Consider the following 16,496-nt stretch of genomic DNA (forward strand, 5'->3'; position numbering starts at 1 on the left):
GGAAAGTGTGAATGGTGCTGGCCCAGCGCCCGTGAGTATAGTGATGACTAACAGAGGCTGGCTGAAGGGCCTCCAGAGATGGGGTGGTACTGAAGAAACCTTCTTCTTATGACTCAGCATGACATCAGGATTGAATGAAAAGGAATTTTGAAAAATCCAAGGAGCGGGGCAGATTGTAGCTGACTTTGACATTCCCCAGAGATTTCCCCAGTAACTCCTCAGCACTTCCCAACTCGGAGTTGCCTCGCCATCCATATACACAGGGTCAAACACACTTGGAGACCCTCTCACGGATGATCTAATGTCTATGGACTTCAGTTTTTGATAAGATTATGTTGTTTACCAAAATTTCCATGCACTTTTTGACTGAAGGCTCAAGACTGATTTCCTGTAATAAGAGTGGAGGAAAAGCATGCTTAGAAAGGCCTTAGTGGGAGGCTGTTTAAGCAAACCTCGATGATCTGTTCATGTCAAGGTTATAGCTGTTGCTGAGCTGTTTACCAGGGACCTTTGACTGAGGGATATGCTTCACTAAGCAAGCTTTCTTTTTCAGTATCTGGTAATGAGAGTACTCTAACATAGTGCACACCAGCTTCCTACATTCTCCCTCCTCTCAGAGTGGACATTATCTTTGAAAAATCAGTGATTGTGGAAGAATTTTGTTTAGCTGTTGTAGAAAGGGTTTCTTCCCTGTGTGTGCAAGCAAACTGGTAACACTTTCTCAGATGTAAAGGGAAGACCCGTGCTTCTGATAATATAAAGTTCAGGACCAAGCCCATTTCATGTCCAGTCCACCAATCAGAAATATGTATTGAGTGTCTAACAGTGTGATAGTGGTAAAAAAAAAAAAAACTGAAGACATGATCTTGGCCTCATTTACTCAATAAATTTATCATGCTTCTACTGTGTTAAGGAGGGTGGAGAAAGACAAAATCCCTGATATAACACATAATTAATTCGACAATATTTACTGAACATGTTATGTGCTACACACTGTTCTAGATACTTGAGAAACATCAGTGAGCAAAAGAGACAAAGATTCTTGACCCATGGAATGGAGGAGGAAGACGTTTAATAAAAATGTTCTTTTAAAAAATATTTTATTTATTTATTTGACAGAAAGGGAGAGAGAGCACACAAGCTGGGAGAGCAGCTGAGGGAGAGAGAGAGAAACAGGCTCTCTCCTGAGCAGGAAACCCAGTGCAGGGCTCGAGCCCAGCATCCTGGGATCATGACCTGAGCCGAAGACTGAACCAACTGAACTACCCAGGTGTCCCTCAACAAAAATATTCTTGATTACAACTATGTGTGTTTAGGGAATTAGCCTTCACTGGGCATCTACTATAAGCTAAGAAGGGGGGACAGAGGTGAATATAAACTGTGTGATCCCTCATCTAATGAAGATTACTCTCCAGCTCCCAGAGGATTTATGTTGAGGAGGGGAGATAAGAGGGACTCAAACATTTAGAAAACAGTACAAGACCATGTAAAATTCTAAAAGCGATGGTATAAACTGTGAGGACCCTGTGAATACTCTGTAGGAAGAGGTAGGCCATGGTCTGTTCTCAGGCAAGGCAAATGACATAAACAAGAGCTCATTGTTAGGTCAGAGGGGGATGGGCTAACTGGTTAGAGGGATCAAGAGAGTGATAGGGAACAAAATTGAATAAATCAACTAAGGTCAGATTGTGAGGCCTTTGAAATCAGATAGAGTTCACTCTAAACTCATGCGTATCTATTCAGTGTGTGTGAGAGAGAGAGGGAGAGAAAGAAACAGATGGGGAGAGAATGAGAGAGCACAGAGGAACATATTCTACTAGGGTTGTTTTCTTTAAAAAAAAAACACCAAAAACAACCTTTACTGGCCCCCCTCTTGGCAAAGAGTACAGTCCAAGCTCTCAGCAGGTCATACTATACCCCTTTACAAGCAAGCCCCATCTATGTCCTCAGCCTAGTTTTAAACATTCACCTCATGATTCGTTCTGAACATACTGAACTTCTCGCTCTTCCTTTCATACTTTGGTGGCTTTACATAGATATATTTACTCTACCCTGTATTCCTTTCCTGAACTGTTGAAACTGTATCCATCTTTACTGCTGAGAAATTCCCCCTCAGCCGACTCCAGGCAGATCTGCTTTGCCTGTCTTTGCTATCACACCACTTTGTACGTGTCTCAAGTATAGTTTTATTGCACTTAGTGTCATTGTTCACCCATGACAATCTCTGTCCCCTACTTTACTAGTTTGTTCATCTCAGACTCATGTCTGTCTCCTCCTAGACTATGAGAGCCTAGGGGGCAACAACCCTGCTTTAGTCTTCTTCATTCAACACAGGCCCCTTCAACACAGGGCCCTAGCACATGCTAGGCCAGAGATGCAGCATAAGGCCTCATGTCCCACTCAGAGCTGGAAGGAGCAGGACAGAGGGGTGGCAGAGAGAAATTAAAGAAGAAAGGGAAAGGGGAGAATATGGAAATCATAGGGAGATTAAAGTAAGGGGATAAATAGGAGGGACAACTCACTGTGAAGCACTGAGATGGGCCATAGGAAGAGCTTATGCAAAACAAGGAGAACTAATTAAAAAAAAAAACAGCATTTCTTCAGCCCCTACTATCTGTAAATAACACTCTATCAGACACTGTGGGATTATAAAGTGCAATAAACCACCTCTCTGTATGATTTAGTTGGAAAGTTAAGACAAAGATACACAAAGAGACCAACAACAGCTATACATACAAATGTAAAGTTCTTAAAGTTCAGTACCATTTTCAATGTGAAGACATTTAGTATGAAGTTCCTTAGCAGTCAATGTGGTACTGTTTTAAGAAATATTAGATATGGAAACTGACTTGCCCAGATAAGATCTCAGCAAAGCTTAACAAAACTAAATGAGAAACAACTTTTTAGAATACCAACTAAGGCAAACTGATATGAAATTGTGAATTTTAATATCATTTAAGAGTTCCTCATTAAGAGTTTCTCATTTCTATGTGTTCCAAATTGTGTATTATGAACTTTTTTGAAGAAGGAAAGATCAGGGCTGGAAAGGGAGGAGAGGATTCACGGAGAATCTGAAAGGAGTAGATGGGAAAAAAGTGAATGAGAACTAGACACAGAAGAGAATTTCAGAAAAGGAACAATGAGAATACACAAGAGACAACAAAAATAAAGATATTTCTATTCGGGAAACTACTTTTTAAAAATTGTACATATGAATTATCTATTTAAATGGTGATGTTCAAATTATCTGTTTAAATGATATTTATCTGATGGCTGTAATGTGAAAATATGAGATTTTAAGAAAGTAAGCAGGACATACTTTTAAATTTTATGATGGGCACTTAGCCAGAGGTAACTGAAGGTATTCTAGAAAAGGTACTAGAAAACGAAAATGGGAAGGACATTATGTGAATAAGAGATAAGATGTATTCTGAGTGAAATAGTTGATGTTTTTTCACTGACTTCTAAGACTGGGAACAGTAATGTTCCAAGACATTACCAAGCAGCTCTACTTAATTATTTTGTTTATGACAGTGTGATACTGGGGTGGTTTAAACATTCAGTTTAATTAATTTAATCAAACCTCAAGTCACTACTAAATGGTTAGTCTCACATACCAGCTCTGACCAAGGAGCTCAGCAGGGATTGGCTGAGCACCAAATGAGCTCATCAATTGAGCATTGTGTCCTAGGGCATTGGGGAGAGTATAAAAGGGGGTGCAGGACCCTGCCACACTGGCTCTTCAGTAGTTTCTGAACATGTAGATAGCAGGAGTAAGACAGGTAAGTGGAGAAGAAAACAGGTACTCTTGTAGTTAACTAAGGGTCTGAGTTAGTGTGAGTGGTCAGACTATGAGGTTTGATACTAGAACTAGAAGTGTGTGGGCGGGGGTCGGGGGTACAGATAAAGGGGGCAGAGGAACGCTCTCATTGAGTTGGGGTTGGGATGCGCCTTAAGTAGGGAGTAGGAATTCAGAGTGGGGTTGGAGACGGGGAAGGGAGCAGGGAACAGATACTGTTTATTGGGATATAATCATACTGGTTTATTGCAGAACAGAAAAGTCACTCTGGGAAAGCAGTAGGAAATAAGCTGATACATTTGCTGGGGGATGCATTGTTTAAATGCCAAGGAACAACATTTAAACTTAATCTTGAAGGTCACAGGAAATTTATAAGGGATACAAATCCCTACTAAATATTGAATGTAAAACAAACAGCAACAATACTTAAGGAAACTATATTTTTCCTCTTTTCAGCATCAAACATGTGTTTTTGTGGTCAGAAAGAGGGAGGAAAATAGAGTGAACCAGAAAAAGTATTGACTTCTCTGCCTTGCCACTCTGGGATGGGCTGGGTTCCTTCTTAGGTGATTGGGCTACTGGAATGAAGGCAAAAGTAAAACTCAACAAAAACCCCAAGTACAAGGCTGAATTGGGGAGATCATCAAGGCTCTTGTGCTTCAGGGGCTTTTAAAAGCCCTTGTTAGTGGCGAAATGTCTGAACACAGCAGTCTTTACTTGGGTTGTTCCCAGCAAAGACAGCTGTTTATACAGTAGCAGCCATGTCTCATCACAGAGTGGGCCCTGTTTCTGGTGAGAGAAACAGAAGTTGGCAAAGCTTCATCCTCAGCACATTAGCCTCTGAACTTGTTTCCTCATCTGTAACATAAGGGCAGTGGCAGTCTTGACCTCACAATAGGGGCTTTTGTGATGTAGACATGAGTTACCACCTGTCAAGCGCTTAGCAACCATGGTTGCTACATAGTCAATGGTCAGTATTACAGTTACTATATAATATATAATACAATGTAATATCAATAACACAATTACATAGTACAGTATTAATACTTTAAAGAGTAAATGCATCTTATGATTTATTACTTATGAATTACTATTTATATTGCCTTAGATGGGATTAGATGCCCCTTTGTTCTGAGTTTGGGCCCAGACCCAGGCCTAAATTTGAACTAAACTGAACTTCTGGGTCTAGTGGAATGGCAGGGTGGGAGGTGGTGGTACAAGGTGCTGTGGCCCTAGGAATATTTAATTCCATGTCAGCCTTTGGTTTAATTTGGCACTGAGTGTTACGCAAACAGAGCAGGGTTGTAGTGGCAGAGGAAGGGAGAGGCGGAAAATCAACACATTCTTGGAAGTAAAATGTGGCTTTTGCTTTGACTATTTTGTTTTCTCTTCAGCTGAAAAAATATTTTTTCACTCTCAGGCTCACAATGAAAATCCCTTCCAGAACATGGTACAAACCTAAGCTTCAGAGGAAGCTTCCATTTACGATGACAGAGTTAGCAAGACTTCCCTTGATACTTATTTTAATATGAGAACCCCTCAGATAGTGTTATTTAGCCTAGGAAGAAAGCTTTGCATTTACTTGTAGCCTCCCTTAACTTCATTTCCTGTGGTGACAGCATGCGTGTTACTTTCAAAATTGACATCTGCTATATTCCCTGATAACCTTCCTTCGGTGTTTATAGGTGTATAGTTGTATCATTTGCACATTCTCTCCCTGTGTTTATATGTTAGGCTTTTAAAGTTTCGGGATAAAATTTTAGTGTAAATGCTGTTGGTGCAATATTCATTCTCCAGTAGTTGCTCTCTTGGACCTCAGACATCTGGCATGATGCTAGAGGACCTGGTCCCAGGTCAATATTTGAGGTACAGGGAAGCTGTATGTAACCCAAGTTAATGGAACTTTCTTGTCTGGTACTGTGGTCTATGCTTAAAGCAAGGTTTCAAGCAAAAACAGTTTGGGTGTCACTTCTCCTAGACAATACAATAGCAGTACAGGAAACACCCACTGTGATGTTAGGCTTGTGTCCATTATGATGCGATGGGTTGCCTAGGTAACTGATACTGTCTTCTACTGCCATTGTTCCAAGAAACAGCTCACACTCTGTGGACACACAGTCTCTGCCCTCAAAGAGCTTACCCTCTAGTTGAGAAGCCAGACCTTAAAACATACTCTCTGCTGTCATATTGACCAACCAGTTCATGATACATAATACAGAAACGTGGAGCTATCTACATATATGATTTAATAGGGAAAAAACCCCACACTTCCATGCTTCAAATGCCACCCATAATTCACTAGGACTGTCCAGTGATAAACTTTTCTTAAGAGTTGACTTGTTTTTGGTTGACATTACAATGCTCTGTCTCACCACGTGGGTAAAGGAACATACAAATCTATAGTACTGTTGGTGTTAGGTATCAGTTCAGATTTCCTAGAAGTAATGCTTTTTCTCATAAGGATATATTTTTATGGAGGGAGCAAGAAGGTCCAGAGAAAGTTTCACAAAGTGCATATTTTCCACTAAACAGAAAATTAAGTCTTGACACTCAGTGGTGAGATTTTCTTCTTGATTACACCTGTCCTGAATTTCTAGAAAGATGAATGCTAGGGATCAAACTAATGTCCTTGAGTAAAATGGTAGACCAGGATGCCTATAGAACTTCATTAATTCATTTGTATTTAATTCATTTTGTAAATGTGTTTTGAACCTGACTAAATAAAAAAGACCTCCCTATTCTGAGGTTCCCATGAAAAGTAAATGACCTATTTAAATTGAGGGCAATTTGAATGGTTCATTTGGTCACTCTTGAAGCCTAAAAGGTGCCAGAAAGCAGGAAACAGTGAGCATCTATAATGTCTAGGCTCATTTCTTTTCTCCCCTGTAACAATAGGCATAGAATTAACTCGTTTTTGTAACTACTAACTCAAATATCTGCACTTATTCTTGTGGGCTGAGCAAAGCACATGCAGATGCATCCTTTATGAAACAGAGACATCTCATTTCACAGATGTATGGAACTTCAAATGCCTTTTAAGGCTAGAAAGATCTAAGCAATTGGGAGAATTTTAGGGGAATGGACAGACACTGTAGCTTGTGTTCAACAGGGGAGGGGATTGAAAAGCACAGTGATCTCTAGTTTTGGCTTTGCTCTTAGCTGTGTGGCTTTTAGGTTTCAGCCTCCTGGAAAAAGAAATCGCCCAATTCCCCCACTCAGGTAGATTTCACTTTTGCTCGGCTTGTGTCTAAAAACCTATGACTGTACGTGTCGCTTTGCAATCTGTTTCTCTTTGGAAATATGCTTCTTGGTATTTGGCCATGTAATAAAATACTCCTGGGTCACTTTTAACCTCTTTTCATTCCTTTCTTTCCCTCTAGGGCACCAGGGGCCGGCGAGGCCGAATCTCAAAGCGCTGCTGGCGCTGCTGGTGATAGAACAATATGATCAAGTTATAAGGGCGGGGGAGAGGTGGGGGGCGGGAAAGATTCAGAGAAAAAATGAAGAAAGCTCCACTTGAAGATCTAAGAAATTCCCGGCACTAGAAACTTTGTATACAGTTTTCGGTAACCTGCAGCAGGGGGCGCTCGGAAATTGTCGTCACTTTCCGGGTAGCCTCCCAAGACTTTACCCTCTAGAAAACTGTACAGTGTTTCCGGCTTTTCTCGGTTGTAGACGCTCGTAAGTTTTCGGCAGTTTCCGGGGAGACTCGGGGACTCTGCGTCTCTCTCGCTCCGCTCCGAGTGCCCGGTGCGGCGGGGCAGGGTCTTGGGCTAGTCATGGCGTCCCCGTCTCGGAGACTGCAGACAAAACCAGTCATCACTTGCTTCAAGAGCGTTCTCTTGATCTACACTTTCATCTTCTGGGTGAGAGATGGAACCCGGGGACGGGAGGGGGTCCTGGGCTTGGGTGAGGGGTGTGACCCTGAGCAGAGGGCGCGAAGGTCTGGGGGATGAGAAGGGAGGCCGGGGAGGGGAGGGAGACGCGGGTGGGATTCGGGAGGCTGTACCTGCCGGGAACCCGGCGGCGGTGAAGAGTTGCTGGGGCTCCAGCTGGGGCATCTTGACCGCGCCGGGGTCAGGGTCCCGGAGAATGGCAGCCAATAGGCTGTGCTGGGACGCGGACGTGCTTAGGGTTCGAATTCGATGAGGGGGGACCAGGAAGGGAGTGGACACCCCAGAGCTCGCAGAGGGTGACCCTGGACCGTTGAGAGAGGCGAGGCTTGCCCCGCCCCTCTGTGGGCTCACCCGCATAATAGTCTCTTTCTTTTCACTGCTTCATAAGAGGGGAGTATTTCGCAGGTAAGTATGGTAATGGCTGTACTCCCGCCAACCTATGCTTGGGCTTGCTTTTGTGTACTGTACCTTTGTACGCTTTGCTCCTCTCTGAACTGGGGTGGGAAGAAGGGAGAAGTTTCTGGAACTCATAGAGACACTTTTTTCCCTCCTCCAGGAAGGTTTTCTTCCTATGGCGAGAGTAAAGCAGTTGAATAAATTGTTGTCCCTAGGACAGATAGGCTATGGACTCTGGTTTGTACCAAAAACAAAACAAAACAAAACAAACCAACAAAAAGAAACAGATGAGGTTTAAGAATTTTGTTAAGATGCCTTCTCTAGCTGTCTGCCTGGTTTTGCCCTGGCTACCTGGGCTACCTGGTGATCTAGCGTGGATTTATCAAGGCCTATCCTTACTTGCAGATTTCCTTCCTAGCCCTTGTCTCCCACATCCCAGCCACGGCTCTGTGGCCACAGACTGCTAAATCATTTCTCATACCTGTTGTTTCTTAAATACCTGGTGGTTTGTGGTTTGAAGGTGCTGTGGTATACAGTGTATAACTTTCTGTTTTCTGATTTCCTACGTAGATCACTGGTGTCATCCTTCTTGCCGTGGGTATTTGGGGCAAGGTGAGCCTGGAGAATTATTTTTCCCTTTTGAATGAGAAGGCCACCAATGTGCCCTTTGTGCTCATTGGTACTGGTTCTGTCATTATTCTATTGGGCACCTTCGGCTGTTTTGCTACCTGCCGAGCTTCTGCATGGATGTTAAAATTGGTGAGTCCTTCTTTTCCTTAGAATTAATTCTTGATTTTAGAAAAGTTTTATATGTTGTTGACTTTGTTTCTTGAAACTGGCCACGGCCCTTTCAGTTTCTTCTCTTTCTTCCTAAGTAACATCTCTGCTGCCAGTTCCCACTTTTGTTGCCTTTTCCCTGTCCTTTTTAATAAAAACATGCTGAACTGATTGGGTAGACTATTTTTTTTCTTTGACTACCCTTGCAGCTGTGATGTATCTTATTTATGCTGACTTGGACTTTCTTTTTATCCCACAGTATGCAATGTTTCTGACTCTCATTTTTTTGGTTGAACTGGTCGCTGCCATCGTAGGATTTGTTTTCAGACATGAGGTAAGCCTGAATTTGAGAACCTTTATATGTTAAAATTTATTCTCCCAGAGATAAAAACAGTTAATAGTTCAGAACGCTTTTAAAGCTTACTGTTCAAACTGTAGCTGACAAAAATGGCTTTCTTGTAAAAATTCTAGCTCACTTGTAATATTAAAAAAATTTAGAAAATTTTAGACTGACAGTTACTAGACGAAAATTATAGGTACCCATAATTACATGGATTTCCAGTTCTTTTTCTGCATACAAGTACCTTTTATTTTTTTATTTTTTTTTTAAAGATTTTATTTATTTGTCAGAGAGAGAGGGAGAGAGAGTGAGCACAGGCAGACAGAGAGGCAGGCAGAGGCAGAGGGAGAAGCAGGCTCCCTGCCGAGCAAGGAGCCCGATGCGGGACTCGATCCCAGGACGCTGGGATCATGACCTGAGCCGAAGGCAGCTGCCCAACCAACTGAGCCACCCAGGCGTCCCATACAAGTACCTTTTAAAGTGGAGATAGTACAATTTATAACCTTACTGATAGGAAAAATTTTTTTTTTAAGATTTTATTTATTTATTTATTTAGCAGGTAGAGATCACAAGTAGGCAGAGAGACAGGCAGGGAGAGAGAGAGGGAAGCAGGCTCCCCGCTGAGCAGAGAACCTGATGCTGGACTCGATCCCAGGACCCCGAGATCATGACCTGAGCCGAAGGCAGTGGCTTAACCCACTGAGCCACCCAGGCACCCCTGATAGGAAAATATTTAAAGTGCAAAACACAACTGTATTCTCCCTTATGCCATGCTTTAAAAAAATTGGATATACTTAATGCAGATCGAAACTTTAATATTGAAGTAGAAATTGGGCTTCCACTGTTAAAACTGGGGTTGGGAAATCACTCTGAGTATTGAAGGCTCCCCAAAGAGAGTGTTTTACAAAGTGGCAGTGCAGTCTCCCAAAGTAAGGTTTTGTAGCTTAAAAATCCTGTAGGCATCAGATTTTTACTTAATTTAAAATAGAGAAAAATTGGGGGAGGGATACAGCAGTAGAGAGCTTCCACTTTTGAATAAAAGCTCCCATAGCACTTTGAACATGAGCAGTTATCTTTTATTGTAAAATTTTGCTTAGTAATCCCCTCAACTAGATTATAGCTCATAGAGGACAGGATTGGACCATAGACATTCATTACCATGCATGTTGCTGCTGTCAAAAATATGACCCTTGGTCAAATGTGGGGGATTTTTTTATTTGGCATAGAAACCTAAAGAATTTTCTAGAATCTTTATTTACTGACATTGCATTTCTTTGCTGTAGATTAAGAACAGTTTTAAGAATAATTATGAGAAAATTTTAAAGCAGTATAACTCTACGGGAGATTATAGAAGCGATGCAGTAGACAAGATTCAAAATAAGGTAAGTGGTCATAGGTGGTGGCTTCTCAAAAGGGAAACACCTCCTTATCCCTTTAGAGAAGAGGATAGGCCCCTGACTACTAGATGTTGTCCACTTGTATGACATTCTCACTACAATTAAATCAGGAGAAAATAAGTCCCTGGAAAAGATGTGTGGGATGATACTAAGTGACATATCTCTATTTTCTCCTTATCATTCTCCTCACATGTACACCTCTTCTCTCCTCACATCACAGACCAAGTACTGTTAGGACCACTATAGCAGGAAAAGGTGGCCAGTTTAAAAGGGTTACACTTGGTATTTAGAAAAAGGAGCTTATCTCTTGAATTATAATGCCAGTTGAGAACACACACATTAAAATATTAGGATAGACATCATTAAGTATAATGTTTTGAGCACAAATTGCCATCTAAGATGATAGGTTAAGTGTTTGACTACGATGCTGTGATGTGAACTATGAATGGTTTTGTTGGATTTTTTTTCAGTTGCATTGTTGTGGTGTCACCGACTTTAGAGATTGGAAGGATACTAATTATTACTCAGAAAAAGGATTTCCCAAGAGTTGCTGCAAACTTGAAAATTGTTCTCCACAGAGAGATGCAGATAAAGTAAACAATGAAGTAAGGAGCCTTTAATTTTTTTATTTGAAAATATTAACTGAATACAGAGCTAACTCAGTTTTTAATTTTTCCTCACAATAGATATGATCTGAAATAGGTGGGGCAGGTATTATTCTCATTGAACAAATGAGGAAACTGAAGCTCAGACAATTTGTGACTTGAGTTCACACAGCTAGCAAAGAACACAGCTAGCAAAGAACACTTTTTTTTTTAAGATTTTATTGATTTGACAGACAAAGATCCAAGTAGGCAGAGAGGCAGGCAGAGAGAGAGGAGGAAGCAGGCTCTCCGCTGAGCAGAGAGCCGGATGCGGGACTCGATTCCAGGATCCTGGGATCATGACCTGAGCCAAAGGCAGAGGCTTTAACCCACTGAGCCACCCAGGTGCCCCGCAAATAACACTTTTAAATGCATAACCCAAAAGGTGGAACTTCTGTTCTTCAGACTCCTGTCAGAGCATTGTGCTTGAAAGGAGATAGGATATGTTATGTGAAAGAGTAAATTTTAATGAAATGACAAAGGCTGAGGTAGCTATAGCTCATCTTTTGGCAGAGATGGATGATCCAAGCGTTCGTTATTGCTTGTGCTGTACTTAATATTCTTTTTTTCCTTTCCCATTAGGGTTGTTTTATAAAGGTGATGACCATTGTAGAGTCAGAAATGGGAGTGGTTGCTGGAATTTCTTTTGGAGTTGCTTGCTTCCAGGTAAGTCCTTATTGTTAGGAATATGTCATCACTCATGTTCGGTGTTAGCTGGATTTCCACTCTGAAGGCTTCAGGGCATTTCCAAGAAGTAACATTTTCACAGACTCCCTGCTGCTTTTATTTTGTATGTGAAACATACGTAGTCAGTCCTTTGTGACTAGCTTTGTTTTATTTAGGAGGGGATGTTTTCTTATTTTCATTCCAATTTTTTGATGCCTTGGATCTTATGTTTTCCCACACTATTTTCACAAAGAGACTTCTCCAGATTTTTATTCCCTTTTCATCTGCTTTTTTCTTTTTTTAAACCATGGCCTTGCATGCCTTGAAACTACAAAAAGCAAGGCTTAGAATTAACTCCTAGTAGTATATACTTGGTGCCCTCGGGTATGGCATTTCTCCAGCATCCTAGTACATTAATTAAAACATGAGCTAGAGGGAACCTTGTTTTGCTGTGCAGTCAAGATTCTAAAACATGGTTCAGATTTTTTCTTTTCCTGGGCTGCAGCTGCCTGGTAAGTTCCTTATAAGTTCTGACCTATAAGAACTTAGATCAGGCAACCCCACATTCAATACGTGCCTGTCATATTGGGGATGTGCTACGCTGCTGCGAGTCAAATTCTATTTTCTGAGTTGTGCTGCTTCTCACCATCCCATGAAAAGTTTGTATTGTGGCTCTAAGTAATTTTTCTTAGGGGATGGGGATTTGTCCTATATTCAACATCGTGGAGACAAAACTAAAAGAATGGATATACTTCATTTTGACCTATGTAATTGGTTTTGGAAGACTAATCTTAACATATCTCTTAAACAGTAGGCATAGCTACATCTGAGTCTGCACTGCCCAATAAAATAGCCACTAGCACCTTCGAAAGGTTTTAATTATTAAATAAAATTAAAAATTCAGTTCCTCAGTTACTCGAGCCCCATTTGAAGTGCTCAAAAACCACATGTGGTTAGTGGCTAGCTTACCGCACAGGCCGGAAATTACAGAACAAATCCATAGCTGCAGCACTGTCTTAGAATCTTAGAACTTTCAAGAAAATCTCTGCCTTCGTCGATGGAGATTTGATGTGATGAGATGCCATGCCATTTTTCCGGCCATGCCATGTGTAAGCCATGCCTTTTTTAAAAAAAAATTATTTATTTAACAGACAGAGATCACAAGCAGGCAGAGAGGCAGGCAGAGAGAGAGGAAAGGAAGCAGGCTCCCTGCTGAGCAGAGAGCCCGATGCGGGGCTCGATCCCAGGATGCTGGGATCATGACCTGAGCTGAAGGCAGAGGCTTCAACCCACTGAGCCACCCAGGTGCCCCAAAGCCATGCCATTTTTGTTCTGATAGCCGACAGGTTATCTGATAATTTTCCCCCAGACTTATGACAGTTAGGATTTTTCTTGAGTGATTTTTGTCAGTGACAGTTGTGAAACTCCAGGTCATAGTAGTAGTAAAACTTCCCGTATATTCTTTGAATGTGATCCAGGAACTGCAAATTATCAAACATAACTGCCGAGAGAAACTTAAGGAAGGAAATAATTAGTGAATTTGAAGTGAAAGGAAAATAAACATGTATCCTGAGGTCTTTAAGTTCTTTTGTTTGTGTGTGTGTGTGTGTTTAATTTTTGTTTGTATTTTATTTCTAGCTGATAGGAATCTTTCTAGCCTACTGCCTCTCTCGTGCCATAACAAATAACCAGTATGAGATAGTGTAAACAACAAACCATGGGCCTATTCCTCTTGAAATTTAAGGTATGTTCATTTTAGTCCTCAGCTATCTATCGGTGTTTACTTCAGCCCATGCATGTGATGGATGGACCGAATTTTCCGAGGTCTTATCGAGTGGTGCATTCAAATCTGGCTGGTATTGTGTTAGGCCTGCACAGTTAGATCAGGTCTTTACATGCAAGGCGTGGCCACAAGGGGCAGACAAGCCTTTGAGGGTTTACTGACATGTCAGTCTAAAGATCCTGAGGTGTCCCCTTTCTAACAAATTTGGACCTACACTGAAGGGAAGTGGAGAACCCCAAGAGTGACCTCTTACCTTACTAGTGAGGCTCCCTGGCAAGGACACTCTGCTTCCGATATTGGCATTTTCCTGAGTCTTCATTTACCGTACTCCTCTGGTGAACTCATAGAGCGATAAATACATCTAGCCTAAACTGGAACCAGGTTTGGGGAAAACGTGTTTCAATAACTTCAGTATTGGAACGGTAAACCACGAGAACTGTTGCTGGCTGAATTAATCCCTGAGGGCGCCCTTCACATTTTAATTAAGCCACTGACAGGGAACACATGAATAGATGCTCACATGTGTGAGAGCATACAGCTGTTGGAATTTGGGTTGCAAGTCGATTAACATTTTTTTCTTTACTTTTAGGACATTTACATTCCCCCCTGTGAGCTATGAAATTGCCTGGATGGAAGACTACCTACTACTTCTTACTGTAGACCAAAAACTTATATCAGTAGTCTGATTCAATCAAGACATGTGCAGTTTAAGTCCACCTTTTGTCCCATTGATGTTAGATCATTGAAACCCCTGTATCACTGTGAAACACTGGAAGAGCTAGTAAACTGGAAATGATGCAATACTGTGTTCCTCTTGACTTTTATTTTCCAAAATTGCATTGTGAGTCTTCTGTTTTGTTGTAGTGTTACAAAGCGACCCCTCTGAATTTGCTGATGTAGTGTGATAGAAAATTGACCCTTCTGAACTGGCCCCTTCCCAGACGAGTTAAAATTATTGTATAATTTGCATCATGTTAAAATATTTTCCTTAGTGTCTGTTTTGCTCTCAAATTTATATTTGAAAGGTTCTAATTATTACTTAATGGTGTTGGAATTACTGTATTTTCCTTAGGAATTGAAAGCAACTCATCTTCATTAGCTATTTATCAGGTTGGTGTGACTCAGTTGTCAGTATTAAGGTCAACTATAATAATCTTAGTTTTGGTTTGTGCCTTTGATTAAATATAAATTTTTCACGCAATATATGTTGTTTTCCTCTAAAATAATCATGTTTAACTTGTAGAAAATCTGCTTGGATGGTTGTTTTCCACTGAGAAAACTAAGCCCCACATTTCTACTTGAGGTGCAATTTTAGACAGGAAATGTAAAACTGAGGTCTTCACTCTGTTTCATTTTTTAAAAAGTCTTTGTTTATAAAACTATTCCCTGTGAAAGGATTACATTCCATATTATGAAATAGCATATGCTTAGCGTTCTCCTGGAGCTGGGACTATTTTGATTGCCTAGTTTACATTAAGAAGTTGAATAGGGAGAGATATACTGTACCTTTGGAGTAATAAGGAAATGAATAATTAAAATTTGAGCTGAGATGGGGAAAGTCTTTCCTTGGTTTTGGGTTTCTTTACACATCCATTAGTAGAACCTAGCTCTTCTCTGGCACACATCCACAGTCCTTGAATCTGATGGTAAGGGGGAGTTAATCAGTTATAAAGTGGGCAAAAACTAGTTAAGATTTATAGTGTTGTGGTGGGTGCATGTCTTATATATGCTTGGAGTTATTGCAGAAGGAATATTTTCTATTAAAACATTTGACAGTTCTGACTTTTAAGGTAAAGTGATAAAACAGTTGAAAAAATAGTGGCTTTCCAAATGTAGTAGATCAGATTTTTGGCTGTTGGACTTAGTGAAGCTGATTTAAAGGATAATCTAAGCAGTGTTAAGTAGGTACATGTCACTAGGATGGCTTAGAAGGACCTGATGAAGTTGTCATTAAGTAGGTTTTTTTTTTTAAAGTTAAATTTTTTCCTCATTTTTTTTGGTTTTATTTTTATTTGGGAGGAGAGGGGAGAAGCAGACTGCCCCCTGAGCAGGAAGCCTGATGCAGGACTAGATCCCAGGACCTTGGATCCCAGGACCCTGGGATCATGACCTGAGCCTAAGGCAGACGCTTAACTGACTGAGGCACCCAGGCGCCCCCTTTTTTTCTCATTGTTAAAAAGGGGAAAAAAACCCAGAAAGTGTGGAATGTAGGAAGAAGAAAACACATCATGGTGTAGGTGGGTTGGTGTATTTTTTTTCTACGTATATTTTCCTCTATTTTTTTTCTTTTTTTCAGTGTTCCAAGATTCATTGTTTATGCACCACACCCAGTGTTCCATGCATAATACCTACCTCCACAATACCTACCACCAGCCTCGCCTAATCCCCCACCCCCCTCCCCTCCAAACCCCTCAGTTTGTTTCTCAGAGTTCACAATCTCTCATGGTTCATCTTCCCCTCAGATTTCCCCCAACTCACTTCTCTCCTCTCCCAATGTCCTCTGTGTTGAATGGATAAAGAAGATATGGTCCATATATACAATGGAGTATTATGTCTCCATGGATGGGACTGGAGGAGATTATGCTGAGTGAAATAAGTCAAGCAGAGAAAGTCAATTATATGGTGTATATATTTTTAAAGTTTGTTTTGGCTGGCCAGTTACAAAAGTCCCTTATAGCTAATGTGTGCGTGTGCACACTTGACTGGAAAATTCACCACCACCTTCGATGTGCCAAAGGCAACCTGTGGGTTGTCTTACTTTCAGGCACCAGGTTACTTACTGCTCAGAACTCCACCTT

General features: G+C 41.1%; 1 protein-coding gene across 1 annotated transcript; it reads left to right on the forward strand.

Annotated features, from left to right (window-relative positions):
* Window positions 1-7,458: 7,458 nt before the first annotated feature.
* Window positions 7,459-14,499, forward strand: TSPAN6 (tetraspanin 6). The gene is made up of 8 exons (XM_044235408.1): window positions 7,459-7,665; window positions 8,662-8,850; window positions 9,128-9,202; window positions 10,492-10,590; window positions 11,076-11,210; window positions 11,832-11,915; window positions 13,554-13,659; window positions 14,288-14,499. The coding sequence occupies exons 1-7, from the start codon at window positions 7,579-7,581 to the stop codon at window positions 13,620-13,622; spliced, it is 738 nt and encodes a 245-aa protein (XP_044091343.1). The 5' UTR covers window positions 7,459-7,578; the 3' UTR covers window positions 13,623-13,659; window positions 14,288-14,499.
* Window positions 14,500-16,496: the final 1,997 nt, after the last annotated feature.

Source organism: Neovison vison, chromosome X (assembly GCF_020171115.1).
Source record: "Neovison vison isolate M4711 chromosome X, ASM_NN_V1, whole genome shotgun sequence".
Classification (NCBI taxonomy): Eukaryota; Metazoa; Chordata; class Mammalia; order Carnivora; family Mustelidae; genus Neogale; species Neogale vison.